This window comes from Enoplosus armatus, chromosome 2 (assembly GCF_043641665.1).
Source record: "Enoplosus armatus isolate fEnoArm2 chromosome 2, fEnoArm2.hap1, whole genome shotgun sequence".
In the NCBI taxonomy this organism is placed as follows: domain Eukaryota; kingdom Metazoa; phylum Chordata; class Actinopteri; order Centrarchiformes; family Enoplosidae; genus Enoplosus; species Enoplosus armatus.
Window position 1 is genome coordinate 11,396,916 of NC_092181.1, and position 25,932 is coordinate 11,422,847.

The 25,932-nt window shown below is 40.1% G+C and overlaps 2 protein-coding genes across 2 annotated transcripts; one reads left to right on the forward strand and one right to left on the reverse strand.

Moving 5' to 3' along the window:
- Positions 1-1,384: 1,384 nt before the first annotated feature.
- Positions 1,385-7,451, forward strand: LOC139295065 (uncharacterized). Its single transcript, XM_070917147.1, has 7 exons — positions 1,385-1,537; positions 1,932-2,188; positions 5,053-5,124; positions 5,385-5,487; positions 6,194-6,287; positions 6,414-6,492; positions 6,620-7,451. Exons 2-7 carry the CDS (start codon positions 1,953-1,955, stop codon positions 6,870-6,872), a joined length of 837 nt encoding a protein of 278 aa, XP_070773248.1. The 5' UTR covers positions 1,385-1,537; positions 1,932-1,952; the 3' UTR covers positions 6,873-7,451.
- Positions 6,928-24,443, reverse strand: LOC139295056 (centrosomal protein of 95 kDa-like). The gene is made up of 21 exons (XM_070917135.1): positions 24,419-24,443; positions 23,496-23,624; positions 22,728-22,835; positions 22,360-22,470; positions 21,005-21,125; positions 20,498-20,616; positions 19,872-20,071; positions 19,002-19,071; positions 18,688-18,755; positions 18,127-18,326; positions 17,848-17,977; positions 17,387-17,504; positions 16,773-16,975; positions 16,206-16,301; positions 15,196-15,346; positions 10,240-10,409; positions 10,003-10,077; positions 9,719-9,871; positions 9,157-9,303; positions 8,943-9,014; positions 6,928-8,491 (listed from the first exon to the last, which is right to left on the reverse strand). Exons 1-21 carry the CDS (start codon positions 24,441-24,443, stop codon positions 8,315-8,317), a joined length of 2,643 nt encoding a protein of 880 aa, XP_070773236.1. The 3' UTR covers positions 6,928-8,314.
- Positions 24,444-25,932: the final 1,489 nt, after the last annotated feature.

Sequence of the window (25,932 nt, forward strand, 5' to 3'; positions counted from 1 at the left end):
CATTCATCAAGTGCAAGAAATTGCTGCACCCAGAGTAAAACTCATGACTGTCTGTCATGTGGTATGTAGACCAGCATAAATTTGTGTTCAGTAATTTATTGTGTGTACATTTGTCTTTCAGTTGTGTTCAAATGTTCAATTCGAAGCAATAAACATCATTATTACAAAAATCACATTTTATCACAAAAACTAATTGCGTTTTTTTACAGATAAACCTCATCTGATGGTAAATATTAACTATATATGCTGTTTTGCAATTGAGATTAAGTCGACATTATGACATATTTAAAAGCTCAACAATGTATTGGGCCCAACAAACCCAATGTATAGACAAAAAGCTTGGATCTTCTGATAAACAACCTGATTTTGTTCGGTTAGCACTTTAGGTGTACATATTTAAAGGTTAAGCCACATATCAACGGATGGAAGAATGGACTCAAGCTATTTGCAAAATCTCCTCAATGCATGATGGACAGATGCACTCTATTTTCTTTATTGGACTTGTTTATGCTGCTTGAATAAGAGCCTCACTGTTAATCGAACTGAATTTCTTGTTTTTCAGTTGTGTTCAAATGTTCAATTCGAAGCAATAAACATCATTATTACAAAAATCACATTTTATCACAAAAACTAATTGCGTTTTTTACAGATAAACCTCATCTGATGGTAAATATTAACTATATATGCTGTTTTGCAATTGAGATTAAGTCGACATTATGACTTATATTTAAAAGCTCAACAATGTATTGGGCCCAACAAACCCAATGTATAGACAAAAAGCTTGGATCTTCTGATAAACAACCTGATTTTGTTCGGTTAGCACTTTAGGTGTACATATTTAAAGGTTAAGCCACATATCAACGGATGGAAGAATGGACTCAAGCTATTTACAAAATCTCCTCAATGCATGATGGACAGATGCACTCTATTTTCTTTATTGGACTTGTTTATGCTGCTTGAATAAGAGCCTCACTGTTAATCGAACTGAATTTCTTGTTTGAATGTATTGTTGTTTTTTTTTTAATGAAATAATGTGTCAGCACGCCTATACGTTTTTGGTTATCTGAATATGCCATAAAGGTTTGTACTTGAATTTTGGATAATAATATCAACACAAACCGTAACATGCAGATAGCAGAAGGGGGGAGAATTTAATTGTGACAGATATATAATATAATATAAATATAATGGCAGGTTTATACTCCCAGCCCACATCCTGTGAGTCAGACTCTATCAACAGAGAGCCTGCCCTCGGCCTGTGTTCGGGACGTTTCTGGGCGTCAGTTTTTGGGCGTTGTGGGAGTCGGGGCCCCGGAGCGACCGGGTTCAAATCGGAAGTAGGCGTCCAAAAGGAAGCAACAAAAATGGCAGACACAGCGCCGAAAAAACGCAAATATAGCAAAGCGAAACAGCAGTCGGACAAAGCTCGTTCCAAAACGAGAGTGAATCTGGGGCTGGCTTTCACCCGCTGGCGAGCACTGAGGGAGAGGATGGGGATGAAGAGTGACGCGAAGTTGGCGTTCTTTCTGTTGGACAGGTAGGTGACGTTAGCTTCTGGTGTCCTTGAGCCAGGGAGGAGGGGCCAACTGTGAATGTTTTGTTTACAAACCCTAACCTACAAATCCCACTCATTCTGCCTTTAAATACTTGAGTACATTTACTTAATGTCCACCACTGCATCCAAGTGGGATAACTATACCCTTTGCAGGTTATCTTCGGGTATTGCATGTATTAAAACATATGTTTATATATACATACATGTATAGTGGATGTCTTGGTTCCGTTGCCTTTGTCTTTTGTGATACGGGTTTCATTAAAGTTTCGATTAAAAAAAACACGTTCTGACTTACGGCAGACGAGAGGAGCCAAAACAGGAAAAATAAGAGCCACAGTTTAGCCTTTGTTTTTAGCCTGAATTTATCATGTTTTAGCTACAAGACAACATCGTATGAATGGTGAAAATGGAAGACGGTGACGGCATGGAAGAAGGACCTTCATTGACTGAACCGCATGTAAAGAAACCTAAGAAGCCGCTATCGGAGGAAGCCAGGAGAGCGAAGCGGGAGAATGACAGACAGCGAGGAAGGACCCGAGTAAACCTCGGCCCGGCGTACAGTGCCTGGAAAAAACTGCGGGACAAGAATGGCTTCAAGACTGACGCTGAGATGGCTTTCTTTCTCATAAACATGTAAGTAAAATACCTGTGAGGTTAGAAACATATCTATGGGTATCTCCTGCATATTTCTTGTGCCTCGCTCCCACAATAGACTGACAGACAGCTTAGGGATGTTTCATAAAGCAAAATTACCTGTTAAACCAGGCTTTCATGAGTAAATCCGCGTGGAAATTGTGTTTCTTAAAGCATTTAAATAATAATCAAATAAGTATGACTTAAGTGATTTAAATACTGTGGCTGTTGTGCAGTGGTGGAAAGTAACGAAGTACATTTACTCAAGTACCCTAGGCTTCTTAAATCCAGGTTTTTAGGTACTTGTATTACTTTGTGTTTCCATTTCATGCGACTTTTTACTTCTACTTCTCTACAGTTAAGAGGAAAATGTTGTACTTTTAACTCCACTACATTTATTTATAGTGTGGTAAAAAGAAGTCACAATTTGCTTTGCATATACTACTTTTACACACAAAAGAAAGGAGTAAACTACCTATGAGTGTGTAAGAAGTTAACAGTTAAAATTGGTTACACATTGGCACAATATATATATATATATATAGATATATAGATATATCTTCTGTAAAAGGTGCCCATCACAATTCTTAAGAGCCGTTGCCAAGTTGCCGTCTTTAGAAGAGCTTTTTTTTTTTTTTTTTAGTCCGAACAGTTAAAACCCAAAGATATTCAGTTCACTACAATGTTAGATAAGGTAGGAAAAGCAGCAAATCCTCACATTTCAGAAGCTTGAACATATGTTTGGCAGTTTTGCTTGAAAAATAACAAACGATTAATCTATTATCAAGATAATTGTCGAGTTTTGCAGTTTATTTATTTTCTTAATGGATGTTCTCATATGTTGCCGCAATCAGAAATATATATATATATATATATATATATATATATATATATATATATATATATATATATATACACACACACATATATATATATGTACATATACATTGTTATTGTATAAAAAAAATGTACCTTTAGTTTTCACTTGAATATTGTAAATGTATATTTCTTTTTTTTTTTTTTTTTATATCTTATATTTGTACATACTTCTCATTTCTAAATGTATGCTACTTTCTACTCTTGAATGGGAGCACCTGTAACTGTAATTTCCCCCCGGGAAACAATGAAGTATTTCTGATTCTGATTTAAAGGTGGGGTCACCGATTCTAATTCAATACACTTTTTGTCAAATTCAGGAAATATATCCTCACAGTCCACTAGCTGTCTGTTCTGTGTGTGCGCTGAAAAAAACATTCAATGTTTGTACACAGCCGTGGCTCTGTAAGTGAGAAGCAAACAAAGGCTCGGACCGAGACACACAACACTATTCCAGCCCATCCGCAACAGGTGGTGCTCGTGCTTCTGCTCGGGGCAGGAGAATGGCAGAGGAGCTAGGGGGACGCTAAATCTGGCACATGCAAACGTGTAAACGCATTGTCAAGAAGGAAAAATGGCCGAGAAACGACAAAAGAGGATTTCAGAAGAACAAAAAATAAAAAAGAAGTTTTATGATCAGGAAAGGTCGAAGAGCCGCGTTAACATCGGCAAGGCTTTCCATCGGTGGAGAGACCTCCGAGAGTTGAAAGACATGAACTCTGATGCGGAGGTTGCCCTGTTTCTGCTAGATAGGTGGGTAACATTCGTGTTGCTTTGTTTCACAGGATCAATGGGCTAGCATTGTTTTGTCCCGTTGTGATTGTGTGTGATTTGTGTGTAAGACGACGTTAAATTACTTGCCGGCGGACATTCAGCTTACTTTCTAGTTTGCAAGATATGCTGTTGTTGTGAGTGTCGCTGTGTGGAGCTGGTGTGCTGACTCGTCCTCGTTAGTTTCGCAACAGAAACTGTAGCATCAGTTTGCTAACCCACAACCTAGCTAAGGTTAGTTACGTTACTTGTTGTTATCATTGTATTCGTCCATACAACGTTTGCGACGGGGTTTATAGCCTCGAAGACCTCAACACAACACAAGTTTACTTGCACAGTGGGGTTTTTGGATTGATGCATCATTCTAAATGCTGTGCTAGGTAACGTTACCTTCCTTGTTAGCTTAGCTACAAAGCTACGACTATGTCTTTAGTCACAGTAGTTTGTAAAAACAATCTAAACAACCAACTCTCGCTAGTTTTTTCTCCGCTGTGTTTGTTTGCGTGCATGTCGTTTGTTTGATGACGTTTCATATTATAATGTTTGTTTTGCTACAGCTATGAGAAAGAGACTGACTGGATTCCGCCATATTGCCCAGTTGTGTCGTTGCCTTGGCAATGTGCGTCCATGAATTTGGGGGGCACACTGAAGGGAGGGGTCTATTTGTTTGGCTGTTGGGTTCGAAAATCGACAGTCTCCAGAATCGCTGAACCCACCTTTTAAGAACCAAAATAGTACATATTCATAAAATAAAGCTAGAGAAGTCATTGAATTATCAGTAAGGTGTAACGTGATATTCTTCGACCTTATTAGAAATGCGGTGCACCGGACGTGATGTCATTATGATGGGATGAACAAATATGGCGCCCAAAGCTCCCCAAAAGTCACTTACTGCAGACTTTTCCGTTAGGAAGAAGAGGGTTAGATCAGAGGAAGGCCAGCGAGCTAAAAGAGAAAGTGACAAACGGCGCAGTAAGACTAGAGTAACCATCGGTGCGGCAATTACAAAGTGGAAACAAGTTAAGAAACTATGCGGTATTAAAACGGATTCAAAGATGGCTTTTATTCTCTTGGACAGGTAGGTTAGGTCTGTATCGTCGTAACTAACCATAATGTGAACTAACGTTAATGAAATGTAGAAACTTGTGTGTTTCCATATACAGTATGTGTCTATATGAATTCGCCAGCAAGCTAACTAACATGTTTTATGTTTGTAGTTATCTTCGGACCAAGTCAGAGACTCGACCTGAACGGCCAAGTCTTCTAAGGAGTTCTTCAACTGAAACCTGGTAAGAGGACCTGTGTGTATATTTGTTAGTTTTAATTTTAGTACCACTTCCTATATAATATATATAATAGTTGTGCTAACATTACTGTGTCTGTCTGTAACTGATAAAAGCCATCTGAAAACATTCGCATTGTAGTTTTTATCGTACTTTTGACAATAATGGTGAATAATAGTATAACATGTTAATCCTGCCGAAACACACACACACGGAGGTAAAACTTAATTTATACCCTTGTGCTTCTCTGTTGTCTGTTTCTTTAGTGAAAGTTTGCATTATGAATACCCGTTTATGATGAGTTCACCAAATGAAGTTGAGCGGGAAACATGTGCTGCTCCTTCTGTCCAGTTGTCTGACAATGGAAAGGTAAATGTGACATATGTCCCATGTAGAGCTGAAACGTCGCTCAATCAATTGACAGAAAATGAATTGCCAACTATTATGACAATCGACTGTTTCTCTCAATTTTCAAGTTAAAAAAACACCAAACATTCTTTGGTTACAGCTTCTCTAATGTGTGGATTTTATAGTATAATCAAAAGTGAAAATTACTTGTTAGTTGTAGGGGTAAAATCTTTGGAACATTTGAGGATTGAGAAAAGTGGATGTCCTCACTGAAGAATATTCAGTATAGTCTCCACCTCCAAAGCAGTACCCAGAAGATAATGTGATATCCCACAGATAGGAGAACTTGCTTTTTACTCTAGTTAATTTAAAGCACAAACGTTCAGACATTTCTAGCCGAAACACATTGTGCGCTGCAAGTGAAAGCATCAAACATCATTGATTTTCATTTGAATTTTAAACATATGCTTCCATATGTTCTGCTTCCACCTCTGTTGATGATCTGCAACGTTTTAGCTGCAGACAAAGCACTTTAGTTTTACAAATTATGGGCCTTATTTTTTATATCTAAACTTATTTTTTGATAGATTTTAATTATAATCAGTTTTATGTCTTATGTAATTTGTGAGGCTGTAGTGTATGAAATGTGCTAAATAAATGAAATTATTTTGCCTGTTTTCACTACGCTTTGTACTGATGGATTGCTGTTCCTTGTCCCATTTTGAAGGAGTCAGGGAAAAAAGATGCTGCTTGTCAAAGACCGAAAAGTCAAGACGAGTGGTCGACAACCAACAAGATGTCAGAAAATAAAGAAAATAGAGGTGAGTCATCTCCACATTAGCAAGTCCTCCTCCAGAAAAAAACAATTTAAAGATTGCAAGAAAATTGTGTATGGGCAGCAAAAGTTAAGTAATAACTGGTATCTGTTTTAAAATGGATCCACACAGATATTCAAGAAGATGAGGATGAAGACTTTAGCACCTCATTAAGTGTGGGAGATGGACACTACCTGGTGGATTTGGGGAGGTATGCTTTTTCTCACTCATATCATCCCCCGCTTCACATACAGAGCCTTATTTCGATACTTCGTTTACGGAGCATATTAAAATAAGAGCTTGCCGTGCTATTCATGCATCTTTTCCAACTTTCTCAGCTCATCAGAGTTCATCGTCGATGAAGAGTGCATCCTTCAGCTGTTCAAGTCATGCCAGGAATGCAACAGACAATGTACAGTTAGAAAACACGTCAAAGGACTAAAGCTCGTGGTTTACCAGACGTGCTGTTTCTGTCAAAACCGGTGTAAATGGACTAATCTGCCAGATGACGATGACGATGATTTCCAGATAAATGGAAAAGCACACGGACAGACCAACTCAGCAATGTCGCCAAGCAGTAATACTAGTTAAGATAGTATCTGAAATGATGCTCCAAGTGGACTGCGGCTGTACTGAGAGCACAATGAACCAGGAATATCTTTGTTTTTATTAACCTGTGACACGGTGGACTCAGCAGCTGGACTTGTGGTTATTCTGCTGCCTCTGTGGAGTTTGGCTGTTTTTCTCTGGAATATCACGAAGCTGTCGTCAACTTCTGTGTGTTTATGTCCTGATGCCATCACACACATCAAAGAACCATCTGGTGCAAGTGAGAGGTTGCCTCTGCTTGCCACATTGGTTCCCCAAGGAAATCTAGACCATTCTTTTGTTTTTTCAAGGAAAACTTTTTTCAGATTTCTTACTTCAAGATGTCAGTAATCATTTGATCCTTTTCCATCCTTATGCCAATATATAGTTTCACAATACTCATCTGCTCAAACAAGGATTGTTGTCAAATTTTCAAGCAATATTGCACAATGTTGAAATGACTCAGTGGTAATCCACTGAGTCATTTGTTCGGCACGGATTTGTTCAGTGACTTATGTTTTTGATACTTTGGTCACTTGTATTAGGATCAACCTTAAACGTCAATAAAACACTTAACAGAAACCTGCACCTCATGCAAATAACCTAATAATACAGAACCTTTAACGGTGACCCATTCCAGCCAGAGGAGATGAGTGAGCCCACACATTTAATAAATGACAAGACATTTGTGTGCTCGTTAGATACAATGGACATCAGTAGACAGTGTTTTAACATTGCAACCCTTTGTGTATTGGTTTAAAATTATCAGGAAAAGAAGTCAGGACTGATTATCATTGCACCTGGTGATCAGACAGCACAACACCAGGTTAATTAAAAATCAAACATTAAAGTTAAAAAATAAATAATCCACTGGCATGGTTAAAACATTAAAAGGAAGACATCGCACATTTAAGGGGGGGAAAAAGGAAGTTAAAAATCTCTTGTCAGTGTGTGACATTCATACTTATTAACTTTGCATCTGTGGTCCCTATTTGGCAAGAGGAAGAACATTTTTACTAGTTGTCTGCTACAATATCAGCACATTAAGACTGCACAGTGATGGAGCCACTTTAAAACATTCTTAGGTATCAAGTACTAAAACCCATGGAAGAAGGGGACTTGGTCCAAGGTGTCATGAATTTCAGGTATAGCAGCAGAGGTGAGAGGAAGAGTTAGCTAAATAAGCTAATAGCTACATTTTGTCGGAGTGTGTTTGGTTCATTAATAATAATCAGGACTTGTACAAGTTCTTACAATGTGAATTTCCTCTTCCTGTGCAAATCTCTGCAGGAAGATGCCGAGGAGACAGTACTGTTCAGCTGTCAGATATAGTCATACACTTAGTTGAGAATGGCAGAAACAGTCTTTTTGCGGCACGTTCCTCGGATGTAAATCCAGCCTTGATTGAGCGGAGCTTGAAACAGCCTTGTGTCTCGCTTCCTTGGTCAGTGCAGATAGCTAGTGTTGTATTGGAAGGAGGCCATCTGGACCCGATTGCGTAGCCTCTGGACCTCCAGATCCTGGAAATGGTCATCTTCATTGTTCTGGATGATGATCTTCTGCAGTTCACCAATCTCACGCTCCATCCTGGAACGCAGCTCTCGCTTCATCTTCAACAGAGCCTACAAACAATGGGAATGGTGAATGTTCTTCACTAAAAATTCAACCGGGTTAAATTGTTTTTCAAAAGGGAAAAGTGAATCATCTGTTCTGCTTCAAATCTAAACATAAACTTGAACAGACCAAACAGCAGCTGGACCTGCACCTGGGGGGGGGGGGGGGCAGGTCTGCTCAGAGACCCCTAATAAGTACTTGTACTACATTGTAAGTGATGCAAGCTCGACGAATTCTCAACAGGTGTAGCTACAGATGTAAACAAGTAGACATTCCCTAAAACCAATTAACTTGTGCCTATACACTGTTTTCAGAATAGAAATTAATTTAATATATAATCTGCCAATGCCGTCTATGCAGCCTAATGGCAACATTTACAGTCTATAAGTGCAACAGACTGTTTGAACAGGTAACTAATTTCAATATATATATTTTTAATTTAATAAGTAAAGGGTTTACCTTTTCTTGAGCTTTTTTCCGAACCTGGATCTCCTGCCGCTCTTGTGAAAGTTTTTCAGCTAGTAGTGAAAACTGAAAGAGAGAAGGCACGTTAAAGCTCACTTGGAATTTATGAGTAGATTGTAAAGTCCATCTTAAAACATTACGAAAGTGTGTGACTTGCTGGTTTTTACATAGCTCACTGTGTGTGTTTTTGTCTGTGTGTGTGTCCTACTTGGTCTTTGTAGTAGTTCTCCATTGACTTGATCTGGTCCTCGTGTCGTCTCTGGTGTTCCAGCCGCTGCTCTCTGGCATAGGCTCTCTGCTCTCTCAACCGGACTTTCTGTAGCTCCAAACCTTCCTCAAACAGCTGTCGAAACATCTACACACACACAGACACACACTTGGGTCATCATGTTGCCCAAAATACTAATGCCAGATAATCACATGGTCTGTAACTGAATCTTTAATTTAGGAATGAAGAACTGTAGAAGAATAGAATCTGATATCAAGAAACAATACTCTGCATCTAAATATTATAGTAATATAGTGACAACAGGGAGAGGGACCTAATTTGTCTAATCAAGTTTGGAGAGCTGGATAAGAAGACAGTGTAAACAGCCTCAAGTCCACTGAGTCCTTGTAGCTTGTGGAAGCCATCAGAATTGCCAAACATTTGTTGATTCCAGCTTTTAAAACGTATTGATTTGCTTTGAAAATGATGATGAAAAGATAAATACTGTAAGTAATCGTTAGACAACTGGAGCACAAAGTTATGAATGGCATTCACTACCCACCCTCTCCTCCTTGGTGCGTGCCCTCATCAGGCGGGCACGGTGCTGCACATGGTAGTCGTTGTGGTACTTCTTGGCGCGTGCTATCTGCTGCCTCTGTTCCCTCAGTCTGTTCTGGGTCGACTTCTGCTGCTGGATGCGCTCTTTGAAGTCCCTCTGGAAGATAAACATTTAAGCTTGTAACTGGGCAGTGTGGTGTGACAAATACTGTATGTCCAGAACAGGCAGGTAAAGTCTGTCTGCATGTGGATGCCTAGAGTTGTGTACTTGTGTGCATCGATGCTCACCAGACGCCTGCTGTGGTCCTGGTCTTTGTGGATGATCTCCACCAGCAGGTCATGTTTCCTCTGGGCTTCCTCCACCTGGCAGACAAGCAGGCGTTTTACATAATTATCCATCCACCAAATCACACATTCCAGATTTTAAAGAGCATGAAAGACAAGTCATTAAAGTCGGGCAGCCAGTACATTTCACTTCACTTGGCAAGTCAATTTGGTTGTGACTTATAATGGCCACAGTCCTACCTGGCTGTAGAGTTTGCTGCGATGCTGGCTATGAGAGGATGACTGGGCGTGGAGTCTGTCCACCTGCTGCATCTGCTGCTCCCACATCCGACCCAGGGCGTGGGGGGAGATATGAAGGTGGGGCAACTCCTCCAGGAGCACGGGGAGGAGCTCATTCTCCTTCACTTTCACTGGAGAGAGACACAAACCAGAACATTACCAGTATAATCAAAGCTACATTGACATCACATTACTTCTTTTTTTTTGACAATACATGTAATATTGTGTAACAAAAACAGGAATTTCTTGATATTTGTATTGCCATGCAACCCTGCATACAGCATATGTGCCGCCTCCATAGGGTTTTGAACACTCAGTAGTAGACAAGAGATAAGACATTTGTTTAGTAAAAAGTTGCTGTGAAATATTAAACCTTTTCAATTGATTTCACATAGGAATTTTACAATTTGTAAGACTTCAATAGCAAAAGTACTTTTGTGAATGGATGATGCTGTAAAACCTGTAAGCGCACAGGTAAGGATGCTGACTGCACTGCTGGTTAATAGTTATTGTACGCTCAAAGCACAAACCTGACAAAGTATCGGCCATTCAGTGCCCAAGAATCACAGTAAGATGTATCAATGCCTCAATTTAACATGACTAAAACCATGTCTCCACCACGATGAGGCCTTGCTATGTTAATCTCTTCAAAATGGGTAGTTCATTTGATTGGAGGAAATGTGATGCTAATGTTTGACATGCTTTTTAGTCAATTATACCAGTCATTCGTTCTTATAGAACTATAATACTTATATAATACTGCCCCCCCCCCCCCCCCCCCCCCGCATTTTCAGAAGTTCACACTCACTTTGTCGCCAACTGTTTTCTAGGGGAAAATGTCAGAAAGTTTGTATGCATATTTAGAGCTGCAACTGACATTCATTTACATTAACTACTTGATGGATGTCACCACAGACCGGTTCAGTTATTTGAGCTATCCTGACCTGCCTGCCGTGGTCATGTACATGTGTGTGGTGATGTGGCTCACTATCGTTTTGGCCTGTGTGCTTCCTCGAATGTACCAACCGCGAGAAGATGGTTCGTGTATGCAAGTTTCCGAATTGCACAAATAAAATTACAAGATACACGCCGTGCAGTTTTCATCGGCTGCCATTCTACGACAAGAACAGACTCAAGTTGTGGCTAGCTGCTCTACAAATACACCCCAATACAAGTATCAAAGAACTACGAGGGGCAGACTATCGTGTATGTAGTGAACATTTCGACAGGGATGACTACTTACACCAGGTCGGATCAAAAACACCCTAACACTACTACCTGAAACCTACAGCTGTTCCTGTTGTCGCCAAACCCGACGTGGGAGCGGAGGTAAGAGATAGCTAGTAGCTACAGAATCACGTAGCTAAACTCAAAGCTAATCCCTGCTACCATAACACATAGCTTTATCGTCCTACATTTCTGTGTCTGCATGTCGTAAAGGGATTGGGGACCTGGAGCAAGTGATTTTAAATGAAACAGGGATTTTTGATAGGACGTGGGAACATTGGACGTTCAGCAGTAACTGCGCCATGAAGTTGGACGTCAACCACCACAAAACTAAATAAAAGCAGGAAACTCTTCCTCGAATATTATATTTAAGACAGTGGTGGTAGAGGCTTTGTCAGATGGTTTCTACTTGTAGTTTAACGATGTTAAGATGACGTACAAATAACGTGGAACCATCTGGGATTCATAGTTTCCTTACTGGTGCACACACATCTGCACAAGCTGAATAGTATCAACACACCAGGGGAGGTTGCACACGTGGTGTGCGTGTGTGCGGTAAACACAGATCAGAGTCCTCCTCCTCCTCCTCTGACTGCCAGCCCTCCCATCATCGCTGCAGACACAAGTACAGACAGACAGACGAAAAGTCTCCACTATGCTGAGGACAAGTCTGACTATTAGATGACGTTATTTTGCATGTAAAAATGGCGTACCAGTGATTAATGAACCAGGTCGTCCGAGAGAAGTTGTGCTTTCAACCCGTGCAGTACCACCTCAGGTAAGTGACTCTGCTGTGAGCCTGTCTTAGATGTGCCATGTGTTACCACTGACTTGAGCACATACATTTAACAGCTGATGGGGCACCGACCGATAGTAGACTTTATTGTAGAAGTACTGGCTAGCTAATGTTAGCCGCTAGGTTAGCTGAAGTGTGCAATGATGGCACAAAGTTTTGTTTTTTGTTTATAAAACGTGGCTATCTATGCAGTAGGAAGACTGCAAATAGTTTTGAAATCGGTCTCACATGACCAGAGAATAAAGGGCTGAAAACCTACAACAACAGTGCACCGGGCCCGTTGCCTGCCCAGGCCGCTCCTATTGGATAGGCTTGACCAGAGCTTCCCGTGTGTCTGTAAAAGTTGGCGGCGAAGTCTGTTTCCATATAGCGGCTTGCTGGAGTAGGAAAAGTTATAGGACAGGTGGAAAAAAATGAAAGAAACTGCGGTTTCGTCTATTGATAGGCACGAAGAGGAACCGAAGCTGCCTTCTGCTAAACGCTGTCGCGTACAGGTAAGGCTGTACGCGTGGATGCATGCGTGTATGTGGTCGCAGCTATTGCAAATCTGCACTAGTTTCAGTTGTATTCTAAACGTGACTCACTCTTTGGTGTTTTTACACAACACTGGCGGACCTGGCACATTGACACCCTCCTCTGCATCACAGACATACCTCACAAGTGTCACACTTCACTTTAGTCAATAAATCGCATACCACATACAGTACCAGTCAAAAGTTTGGACAAACTTTCTCTTAGTCTGTCTCTTAGTGCAATGCATTCAAAATAAAATGTAGTATTGATGTAAACCATGTTGTATTACCATTGTATTTGTTTTTACAGAACACTGGTGGACCTGGCAGGACACCGTCCTCTGCATCCTCGACACTGCCTCTACAGAGGACAACTCTGCCATCAACACCAGTCAAAATCCTTCCATCTGATCAAGGGCAATCTGTAAGTTTTTAATGTACTAGTATACCAATTAATACAATAGAGTAGTTTCCCAAGATGTTACTTACACAATATGCCACTTACTTATACTACATCCTATACTATACTACATACTTGTAACAAAAATGTAAGGAATACTATGAATTTAATAGGTTGGTTTTACAATGTTAAAATGAAAAATCATACAAATGTGGGTATGCAGTAGGTGGCACGGTTAAAGGAAAGGATTACATACAGGGTATATAACGGAGGAGAAAAATGGAGCGGAGTGGGGTGATATTTTTAGTTCCCCACCATACGACTTTCCACGTTTGTAGTAGTGGAATACTTGTTTGGGGTGCTATTTTACAGCTGCAGGACACCTGGGCAGTAATGGACAGACCACCAGGCCAGGTCAGAAGCACAGGTGAGACCGTGAATGATCCTCACTGTCTATTGTGGTTTACAGGTGCATGTGTGATCAATTAATGCAACACAATAGGTGCTATATGTGTAAAGATGGCAGCCATGCTGTTCATGGGACCTAGTTAATGCAACACAGTCAGTAAACTGTTGTGTTAACAGGTCATGAGAGGTGTGGAAGAGACAGGTATTTATATGCAAACAGTTAATCAAGAGAACGTCTGCATCCAAACAATATTTGTCCAGTAAGTTTCTGATGTTCCTCAGCCTGGTGTTTGGATGGATGCTGTTTGCTGCTGATGTTGTCAAAGTTGTCCACTCTATTATAAATTATGTTTTTGGTTTTAACTTTGTTGGAAAATGACTATTAAAATTAGTTAATAATAATAATAATTTTGACTGACCATACTGATATTAATTCACAGGCATTCAAGTAAATGTACCTGAGACATGCACTGCAACCATGGAGAAGTAAGTCAGCAAGTAACTTTGATCATGTTCCCCTAATGTGCTAATTAAACAATGTAGCTGAAAATAAAGCAGACAGTTCTGTGAAACAGGATATTCATTCAGAGCTTTTTTACACCCCATTTGGTTACAGTGATGCAGGTTAAAGCCCCTTTACCACTGCTTCACCTGCGACAATATATCCATAGTGACAACTTGTGTATGTCGTGCTTCATACAACCTGTGTGACGTCATCATCATCATCATTTCTCAGCTTTCTTTTCTGCCCATAACAGACCGACTCTGCATTACATTGTTGATGAGGAGGCCATCCTGCAGCTGATGAAGAACTGCCCGATATGCAACAGGAAGTGCCGCTTTAGCAAACGCACGCGCGGCCCTTACTTCATAGCCTACCAGAGCTGTTACTTCTGCCATTATCAGCGCAAGTGGGCCAACCAGCCTGAAGCTATAAATATGAACACTCATAAGGCACACACACGGCCCAAGAGGAAACTTCAGCCAAAGGACAAGGTGTCTGTAAATGCCAAGGCTCAGTCATCACAACCTAATAAGACAAGCATTTCTGAATCCTCAGTGTCGGACTCCCACGACCCATTAGACACCTGAGGAGCCTGGTGTCTGGTGCTCTTGTCTTAGATGTGATTGACTTACATGAATCTGAATTTGGGCATGAACCCTCTTTCAGATGTGCCTTAAGGTGGATCATTATTATGCAGTTGGAGATGCTTGATGACAAACAATTATGTAAAGCTTTCTGTGGCGTTGTAGCGTCAGACCAAAGTAATAACATTTCATTTGCTTAGAGGGAACACAATTAGAGTAAAGCAGTAAAGGCAGATAAGCATAGTTTAGCTCACTAGTGGTAAGAAATGCTACAGTGAATATATGGTAAGGTGCCATTGTGTTTGGAAACATTTTGGATAATTATAATATTTAGAAAAATAATAGAAATTTTACTTTTAGCCATATTCCTGCAGCACTACATACAGGCCTATATGTCAGTGTGTCCAAGCATGAATGAATGGAAGACATGTTTAATACACAGGAAAATAGAGCTGTACGGAAAGGTCCATGTAGTCTTAACCTACTTGATGGAGCTTTCCTGGGGGCCTCCTGCGTTCTCCGTCCTGGTGTGGTTTGTGTGTTGCGTTGTGACCTATGCGGGGCCTTTGTTCTAGCTGGGGACGGTCTGGGGGCTTGAGAAACATCCCTTAGTATGGCCTCTCTGTACTGTCGCTCCTACACACAGACACACACACACACACACACACACACACACACACACACACACACACACACACACACACACACACACACACTAAACTGTTAACAAACTGGGACAAATTGCCCCACAGTCAGTAATTCGCTTTAATATTTTCCACCCCCCCCCCCCACCCCCTTTCCATTTTATACCAACTTTTGGGGTTAAGCTCTCCTTCAATTTCCAGTAGAACAAACTAACAAATAAGGTGAAATTTATATTTTCATAGTGAACGTTGATTATTGAGGAAGCGTTCTTTTTTTTGTTTGAATGCATGTTTTTTTGAACGTGTCCTAAAGTTTTAACTGTTTTATGACTAACTCACAAATTGCTTCCACTGGTGCAGCGTAATGTACAAGTGCACAGACAGATAACAATTTTTTTTCTTCTGTTATCTCAAGGTTGTGACTTATTATTTATCACATTGTGAAGTAAACTGTTCGATAGGTCATTGTTGCAATTTCTGCCTGTATAATACCTTGGTTACAGTAAAATCTGATAAACTGATCACTTAAAGTCACTAATTTCCACATAGGGGAAGTAAGGAACTATTCTTGTCTAAGCGACCATAGACAAGAATGGAGTTAGTAAATAGTAGCACATATTCAAACTGAAACTGTCTTAGTACAGAAATGAAACAGATGTAACACGGTCACAATGGTGTGTAGACCCTGATTAACATACTGTCCAATATTGTGAAAAATATTTTTAAAAATCATGTGATGAGGAATAAATCAATATGAGAAACAGACAAAGCTCTGCTTCAAAGTCCTAAACAGGGATGTGATGTAGAGAAAGGAAGGGTGGGCTGAGAGAGACATCATGCTAATGACTTACGGCTTCCTGAGCTTTGAGGCGCGCCTTGTCTAGATCTACCCGTTCTTTGTCTTCATATCTTTTCAACTCCTCCTCATAGGCCTTATTCTCCAGATACTGAAAGAGAGAGAGATTCATTCTTAATTTATTAGGTACATTACATGATGAATAGAAACAAGAGCAGAAGCTAAAGAATTACTTTAGCTTTAAATCAAAGATGTTTTAGACAGTGAAGAAGTGTTTGCATTTTTAAACTGCATTCACTTTTACAGGCAGTTTCAGACACATAATCCCCCAACTTGGTCTTGATTGTCTCTAAACTACTGCTAGAATCCTCCCAATCAGGCTTCAACGTAGCACTTAAATCTATTGAGCAGTCTGCAAATTACAGCCGGGTCTGACATTGCCAGTGTTGTGGAACCTATTATTGAGCAGCTGTTGACTCTAATTTAAAACATAAAATAAAACAACAAGAAAAACACTAAAATGTAATTCACGAAAAGGAAGTGTTATGGGAACTTTAACAGTTTTATCTCAGATATATTATATACACTGAATTTAAAAGGGAAACAATGACTATGTTAATACCTTGCTATGTTTTCTGTGAGACGGTCTGTGAAACGCTTCTCGCCTTGAATGATCAGAAGCTGTGAGGTTGGTTTGTCTCCCATCATCCAGACTCAAGGCCTCTGCCATGGCGTCCTCTAACTGTCCCTGCAGGGAGTGACGGACCCGTGGAGGGGAGGGGGATAACGAGCGTGTGCGGTGGGTGAGTTCAGCGTCAGGTGTTCCTGAAACAAATAAATGTTACAATTCAATATTTATTTTCAGTATCGGTGCAGAGCACTAATTAAATCTACTGTGTTGTGGTGATAAAATTCTCATATGGGAGGTGCTGTGGTTCACAGTTCCTCAGTCTGAATGAGGTATGAACTAGGACCTTGATTTGACCAAAATCTGTCACAGCATGAGATCTGAAATGGTTAACATAATATATATATTTTTAATTATTAGGAACATTTCTTAAAAAGACATTGTGAAATTCATATTAAACATTTTGTGGTGTTTTTGCTGAAAATAATGTCAGTATAAACAATTTGTACTGTAGTTAATGAGCTAAAACACAAAAGGCAGCAGTTGGATTTCCTCTTTAAAAAGATAATAATTTTGTTCACTGTGTTTTAGCCATGATGTGTGTGTACCTGTGTGTTGTCTGGGAGTCCTGCGACACTCCATGATGCTGTCACTGTGGTGGGACTGCTTGTCTTCTTCTCGGACCTCACTGGACTCTCCACTTTCACTCATAACTCGTTTAAGCATCTACGGGAATTACATGTCCCACATTGTTGTTTAAAGCATAAAAAGGGATAATACACAAATACGAAAATGTCAGAAGTACACGCAGTACATCTTCTGATGGTTGTAAAGTAATTGCAATTAAAGATTAAAGAGTATGGACCCAGGAAAGTTGTCAATACCGATACTGAATGGTTTATACTGGTGAAATAAAGCCATCTGCATGTAATTGACCATACCTACCTGCACTTAAAAATAAATAAAGATCAGGTAAACATACTTAAACCCACCCCGAACAAAGAGACACATCAAAATCTCTCTTGCTTGCATACAAAAAACATTCATGACAATATTCTGGGACACACACCTGATCGAGTTCCTCAAGTCGATGGGAGAGTTTCTCAGATATGTGATGCAGCTCCTCCTCCGCTTGCTTGTTCCTCTGTCTGCGATACAAGAGAGGCTCCTCAAAACCTTCCTCCTCCAACCTGCTACTGCTGCGGGAGACACCATGCAGCAGAGATAGGCAGAGAAATAGTCAGAGAAATAAGCATTAGTACATTGTCCACATACAAAACAATAATTTCTACGGGGACATCCTTGTTCTATAGCTTCCTACTGCTCTCTGGAGCTGCACCTCTCTTACCTGAGGCCGGGCCCCGTATCTCTGTGACCTGTCCTTCTGTCCGGGTGTTTTTGTGTATAACTTAGATCCTCCTCATCTTGCTCTTCCTCTTCAGTGTCTGGTGGAGAAGGAGTCGAGGCCGCCATCTCATCCTGCAGGGTGAGGAAGAGCACATCTGGCTGGGTGCGGAACAAAACCCTCCTGGGACCCCCGTTAGTTGGCTGAGATTGGACAAAAAAAAGAGAGTCAAGTTAATTTGGTGAACATAAAGGAACCCAAAATAGAAAATCAAAACAAGAAAAGGTGGCATTTGTGTAGAATGAATCTGTTCCCTCTCAATAACGTGGATACATCAGCAGGGCCGATATTACCTTCACATGACAACAATATTATAATCTCCAACAAATGTCACATACTGTATGTCACTGTATGCATCAGTTTATCATCTTGTGTCCACCCTTTTTAAACAGAGCAACCAGTGGAACACACACAGCTCCAAACCTGACCTCCAGCTGGGTTGTTTACGAGGCATGATCAATGAACAAATGTGTCTGCATGGGTGAAGGCTTGTTGCTCTCTTACCTCTAGTGCCTCCCCCTCCACTTCTGTCCTGGCCCTTTGCTGACTGGACAAAGACTTCTCACTCCCAGCTGGAAATTGAGGAAAAGATGACATCAAGAACTAAGTTACACTTCACTCTGAAGGGGGATTTTCACTTGTTAGCTGTCACATGGCCAGAGCAGATAAAAAAGTACAGTTTGCTAGCTGTGCTGGAGATCAACTCCTATCAATTCCATCAAGTGCTAGGAGGCTTTTGTAATCACATGATTTGTGATGTAGAGTTAAAGAAATCAAACTGTTCTGGATAAGGATGAAGGCACATTTGTTTTACTCACCAGGAGACTGGAAAAGGGGAGGAGACTGTAGCCCATTGGTAACAACTGTCTCAGCTACCGGTCTAGAGGTCTATGTGAGGAAGGGAAAAGAGCAAGAAAACAATTACTGTGAAGCTGAGCAGAGGTCATTAACATTGACTACAGAGGGACACAGTTTAGTACTGAACATAATCTGCAGCTCATAAAAGTCCATTTTCTAAAATCATGTGATGGGTCAAGTCATTTCAAATAAAGAGGTTGTTGTGTACTCAGTCATAGAAGCAGGCCATAGGTTAAGCTGTGTGCGAGTCAGCAGCCACACAACACCAAGCTCTTGTGCATGTCAAGACCTGCTATTAAGTAAGTGTGCTGAGGTGTCCGTCAGTCAGACGGCACTTTCTGTTTTCAGTAATTTCCTTAAAAAGTGATAAATAGGTGTAAGTCTGTCTGGATTTGAAAATGTTTTCTTTAACACTATCACTTGAAATGGCCCTAAATAAGTTTGGTAAGTCATTGTTAGTACAGTATTGTTAAAAAGTCAAGTCAGGTCAAAAAAGTAAACACATGAGTTTATTACTGAAGTAACTCCTTGTCTCAGCCATTTTGAATCAGTCAGCATACGCTTACCCTTCCTATATTGTCCTGGAATCACTAAAATAGGAAGTGTAAGTGTGTGTGTGTGTGTGTGTGTCTGTGTGTGTGTGTGTGTGTGTGTGTGTGTGTGTGTGTGAAAAAGACAGAGAGAGACAGTCTTGCATTGCTGGCTATATAGTAACATATCTCATTACCTCTAGAACTTTGGGAAGATAACAACGTTTGCATGTCCTTTCAAACTGCATGCAAATAACAGGTAAATGAATTGAAACACATCAGGCTGTATCATACAGCTACCTCTGTAGCGTCAGGAGCAGCTTCCTCCCCTGCGTGCCCTTGGCTGAGACCAGCAGCTGTGGGCGATTGGCTGGGTGAGTGTGGGTCTGTGTCGGGTCTGTGGGGGGTGTTGCTCTGGTTGGGTGGCTGCAGAGCGATGGCTGAGTGCAGCGGTTCAGTCAGTGGAGCATCCTGGGTGTCCAGAGGACCAGAGGTGGTGGCTGCATCCAAGGTTTGGGGAGGGAAAGATTAATCAGGAGATTTATTGAATGTTATTAAAGTTACAAGTTAAATTCTTTAATAATCTAATATTAATAAATTAATCAAAATATAAATGATACTTGAAGGCAACATCACGGTTTTCGTTCATGTCAACATGGTTATGGCTCGTCTGCCAAACATTCTCACAGTCTTGATAAATAAAATGGTCTTAAAATATCTTTGTGGTTTGCAGCAAAGCCACACGACAGGTTACGTAACTGTATACCGTGGACAACAACACCAACAACTTTAATCAGTGCATAAGACAACTTACGTCCTCTCAAAAGTAACATGGTTGAGTCTGTATGCATTAAGACAACAAGGCATGGCATTTTGCCAAAACACAGCAAGTGTCACTGAGACAAGTAAAGATGGGCTGAGTTTACCTTCCTGTTTGGCTGTGAATGTGCGTGCCGAGACTCCCAGCCCAATGAGCTCACTAGTTGATCCCATCTCCTCAGCGTCCCAGGAATGGAGGGAATGTTTACTGGAATGGACAGCAGACCTGAATGATAAGACATAATATTATTTACCAAAAGTATTATATATCAAAATGACAGATGTTTACTTTGACATGCTTGCTCTGAATTAATCAAACCACAACAGGATTTACAGCACGGATCTGCACTAAAGCTGAATGATATGGTCAGAATCATGTGGAACAAACCTGACTGTCAGGTGGTTTAGTTTTGGTTTATGGACGAGCTCAAACTAAACAGAGAGAGCTGGTATTCTTTGACTTTGTTAGAGGTTTTTATTCATTCTACCATGCATTGCCCTTTCTTGGTAAAAGAGCAAGGCCTGTGTAACTGCGATCTTCCCATCCATCCATCCATCCATCCATCCATCCCTCCCTCCCTCCCTCCCTCCCCCTCTCTCTCAGAAGCCCTTACTCTCCACTGGATGACGACGATGCTCCCCCCAGTTTAGTCTCCTTGTCCTCTGTGGCATTGCAACTTGTTGGCTCCTTGGTTTCACCAGAAACATCATCATTAAGACTGTCATTCAGTTCCTCTGAAAAAAGACATCAACAGTACAAGTGACCCAGAGGGAGAAACAGACAACTAAGAAAAAACAGAACCAACGACAAAGAGAAAACAATACTTCCGTGGAATTTTAAAGAGGAACAAAAACACATGACCTTTAATTCAATAAACTGACAAAATGTTGATAATACACTGATGTGGAAATTCACTGTTTGAAAACCTGAACCTCTCAGCAAAAAAAAAAAGTCTGACAAACAACTGAGGCCATCTTGTAGTTTTTAGCACAAAAGTAAATTTTGCCAAATACAGCAACTACTCACTAAACTAAGTATTAAAAGCAGAAGCACAACTTGTCACTGTCACTGAAGACAGACACCACACTGTATCAATGCCACCACAGATCAGATTAATAAACATTTCAGCCCTTAACAACTCAAACATTCTGCATTCACATCACAGTAAATAGACCACTGTTAGCTTCTATTGTACTCAATACCAATTTCCCTGTTCCACATCCAGGACATTTAATCAGGCGTTTTATAAACTCTGTAACATTTGTAAGTGCAGACACAGTTATTAACTACTAACTAATTGCTGTTTGCCAATGGTCTGAGGGACGGCCCCTCACACAAAGGCATGCTCAGTTCTGCCAAATAAAGAGCGCTGACTGTTCTCTATAAAGTCCTGCACCAGCTGGTCTTAAACTGGGTTTAGGACACATTATGTCCAGTTCATGCTGAAGGACAGACAAATAATCTCACCTCTACAGAGACTTATGTCTTTGTCAGTACAAAGGAGAAATAGCCGTTTCAGGCTGAACTGAAAACACCAGATGCTAAAGGCTGCCATGAAAATGGCATTCTGGCTGCCGTTCTGCCACATAATGATGAAAACTATGTATTAATGGTATTAATGTCTTGAGGTTTAAACATATTCAGTTCTAATAATCTGATATTTACAATATCTGTTTTTGGAAACAACAATTTTGTTGTGCATTGGTGTTCTTCTTTAATTAACATTAGCACAGCACCAAACAAAGCAAAAATTACCCTAAGAATTGTTTTGGAAAGTTTTAATACATTATGAAGCCTTAAAATATGTGATTAAAAATGATAAGGTACCAATTTGTAACATGAAACACAGCCATTTTGGGTGTAAAAATACAGTTCAGATCCATATCTTCATAAATGCCTTTGTTAAAAACAAAAACGCATATTATCTGTTAAGATGATGAGGGAAAAGTGACAAATTAATCTTCCTACCCCCATTCTGTGACTCCTCGCTTATCTCCTCCTTGAGATATTCCAGGAGGCCATCGAAGATTTCCAGGAGGTTGTTGATAGACTCTTTGTCCCCTCTGACAACATTTTCTCCTATCAACACACAGCCACCCTCAGCATTATACTCAGTACAGTTTTATTGCTGAAGTAAACAGGGGATTGCATTGTCCTTGTGTTTCTGGCCATGCAGCCCAAAATAAAGTGACTTGATGGCGAAATATTTCTCCCATCTCAACTCAATCCAAGTGAAAGGTATGCTTGTATGTAGCAGTGAATCATAGTTGTGTTTCTCTTATACAGACACATGACTTAATCAATATTATTGTGAAGAGTGAAAATGTTTATTATACCTGTAATGTGCGAGAGACTGATCTGAAGGTAATCCAGGGACAGTGAATCAATCACAGACTGAACGTTATGGACGTCATCCTCTTGACTGCATGGTGCTGCAATGTAATCTTAACACACACATACACACACACACTAATGTGAATAACCAAAGCATGTATGAGACCACAGAAACCGTGAAATGCACACAACAATTCCAAGCTTCCAGAAACATGCGTTCACACTTCCTGGAACACTTTGGGCCTTTACTGTACTTAACAATGCAGGAAAGAGCTCAGGGACATTAACAGTCTCATGATGCCATGTTTGATGGTCTTAGGAAGCATTCCTGACAAACTAAGCACACTCAGGAGATCATACTCTAAACTAAAACCTCACAACTTGTTAACCTTAAGTTTTTTTTCGGCCTTATGATTAGAATTTAAATGAACTTGTTAGGGCTACAAATAATGGTTATTTACATCATCAATTACTCTGAATCTATTAATCGCTTGGTCTATAAATGTCTATAAATGAAACATTTAATTGAATTAAATGAAACTACTTGTTTTATCTGTCTGACCAACACATCAAAATCTTATGATATTCACTTCATTATCACATAAGACAACTGGGACAACAATAACTGAGAAGCTGGAAACAGAGAGAATAATTGGCATTTGATGCTTAAAAAATAACCAAAACAAGTAATCCCTCATGAAAATAGATACATACTATTTATCTATTGACCTGTTGTGTTGACATTTAGTAGATCTGCAGCTTGCTCTTACCTGGAACTTTCTCCCCCAAGATGTTTTCATACAGAGAAAGGAAAATATTTGCATCACAGTCCGTCAGTTTCCTCAGCCTCAGGTTTATGTGACACTTGCTGAGTAGGTCATTTGCCACATCTACCCAATCTGTAGTAAAAAAAAAAAAAGGGGGGGGGGGGGTAAGTCTTGTTTATGTCCAACAGTGAAGTCCTTAAGTGGGAATTTAATATCTAGAAAGTGTTCCTATTGAATAAAAATAGATTTAAAACTGAAGCATCTTAATTTGTTTATACTTCCTTAATAAAAGGAGACATTAGTGTACCATGTATGAAGAATAATTTTACTTCGGGAGAGCTTATTTTGGTGATATTCACTGGTTATTTATTCGCAAACCAGGTTCAGTACCTCCTGTAGAGGTGATGATGGTAATTCAATCATTAATGCCCGTCCGCGGCAAACTTAAGTTAGAGAGCGGGGAGTCATCTCTCCCCGTCTCATACACACAACTACTCACTACACTAGCTACCGTTAAAGACTAGCTGGTTTGGATGAAATACATTTAAGTCTTAACAAATAACACAAAGTGGCCGTAGATTTGGAATGACAAAAGGACTTACCTGCCACCTTTAAGTCACCTCTAACGTGTTTTACCACAACTTTACCGGTTGAGTTTACTCGTAAGTAGCTAGCCAACGTTGCTAATTCGGTATGTTTGCTAACGGGAACATTACGAGAGAACGTTAAACTGTGAGCTCTAGCTCTGACCCTTATACTAAAAGTTATCTTTAAAACGTAATCAATGCATGTACAGGTGATGACAGGCTCGGTGACAGCAGGAAAGCAACACTAATCTCGCAGCTAGCGCTTAACGTTAGCTGTAAGTTAGCGTTACGTGTCGTTAGCTTTGTCCGAACTGGAGCACCGAGTATCGGCTGCCTTACCTCTGTCTCCCTCCTGGGTTCCCATGAAACAGCTGTCGACGAGAGGCCGCTGGAGCTCAAATACACTGACTAGCTGAAAAAGAGTCTCGTATAACCCGTAGCCCCGGCCCTGTCCTGAACAGTTGGGGTCAGTTTTGGTTCTGTTGTGGGGAGAAGGAACTATCGCCTCCAATTTAAAATAAAAGTCTTATTTGATTGGATGATACGCTCGTTGTTTCCGGAAGTTTCCTATGATGTGTGCGTACTGCCCTCTGCTGGTCACTGTATATAACGCAGGCAATAACATAACATTAATAAAGTTAACAGCAACCACCAATTCCAATGTATGCTATGAAAGCAAGCTACATAGCAATGTATTCTTGTCATTCAAACCAACAAGAATATATTTAAATGCTTTTACTCTTTTCAATTTTTTTCATCAAACATTTAAAACATTTTTTTTAATCAACTCAGCTGATAATATCAAGGCTGGAAAGCCTCCACACTTTCACAGGTTAAAGGGTATTATGATATATTATTGTCCAACACCAACAGGATGAACAACACCTACTGAACACCCATCCTAATGATTACTAGGTCTATTGTGATAAATATGTATATCTGTATTTCAGATTTTGTTTGTCTGCAGGTGATAATGTTGTCAAATAAACCTTAAACCATAGGATACATTTAATTTATATTTCAACATTATCCTTTGAATGTGGATTTGTTTTTTGTTGTTTTACATCAGCCCAGTGTGAATATGTACTTCACTTCACATTGCCTTTTATTAGTTTTCCTTCAACTCATTGTTTTTGTGAGCAATCAATTACAATAGTAAGGAATTCACATTTAATCATAGTGTCACCTTGAAAATGTATCCAATTGCCTTCAAGTGCCAATTATGTACAGTGGTAGCTTCAGAGGCCTTTTTCACAGCACACGTTTTGTCTTGTCATAGTAAGAAAAGCACTAGTGCTACTAATAACATTAACGATGGATAAGATAAAATGCATAAGTCACATAAGTCCATGTCACCACGTCAGTTTATAGTGCTTTAGTAGTGCATAGTAGTGCTGGAATAAATCAAGTGACAAACTCATTGCCACACAGTAAACATGGGGCTTTTGAGGCCCTTGGTGGTCTTGATCCCTGGGGAAGTTGCCCACTTTGGCAATAGTCAAGTGTAATTTTAAAACACTTCTACCGTTACCAGTGTGGCTATACTCTACCATGTGCCACAACATTACTGAATAAAGGGAACATGAAGTCGTAGTAATAGTAACAAACCAATAACAACAAGTGATGCATTTCTAGTGTGTGTTGGAGAAGACGCAAGATGTTGAGTTTTGATGAGCTGAACTGCTCATTTCACTCCTTATGTCACCCATACTCACTCACTCACTGTCTTATGAAATACAAAGCCTGCAAGATGCATTTAAATCCACCTCTAGAGATACAGTAGGTGGCCAACTGAGCTGTAACAGTGTGAACAGTTTCTCAAGAATAGACATCTATTTCCCCGCAGCAAAAGA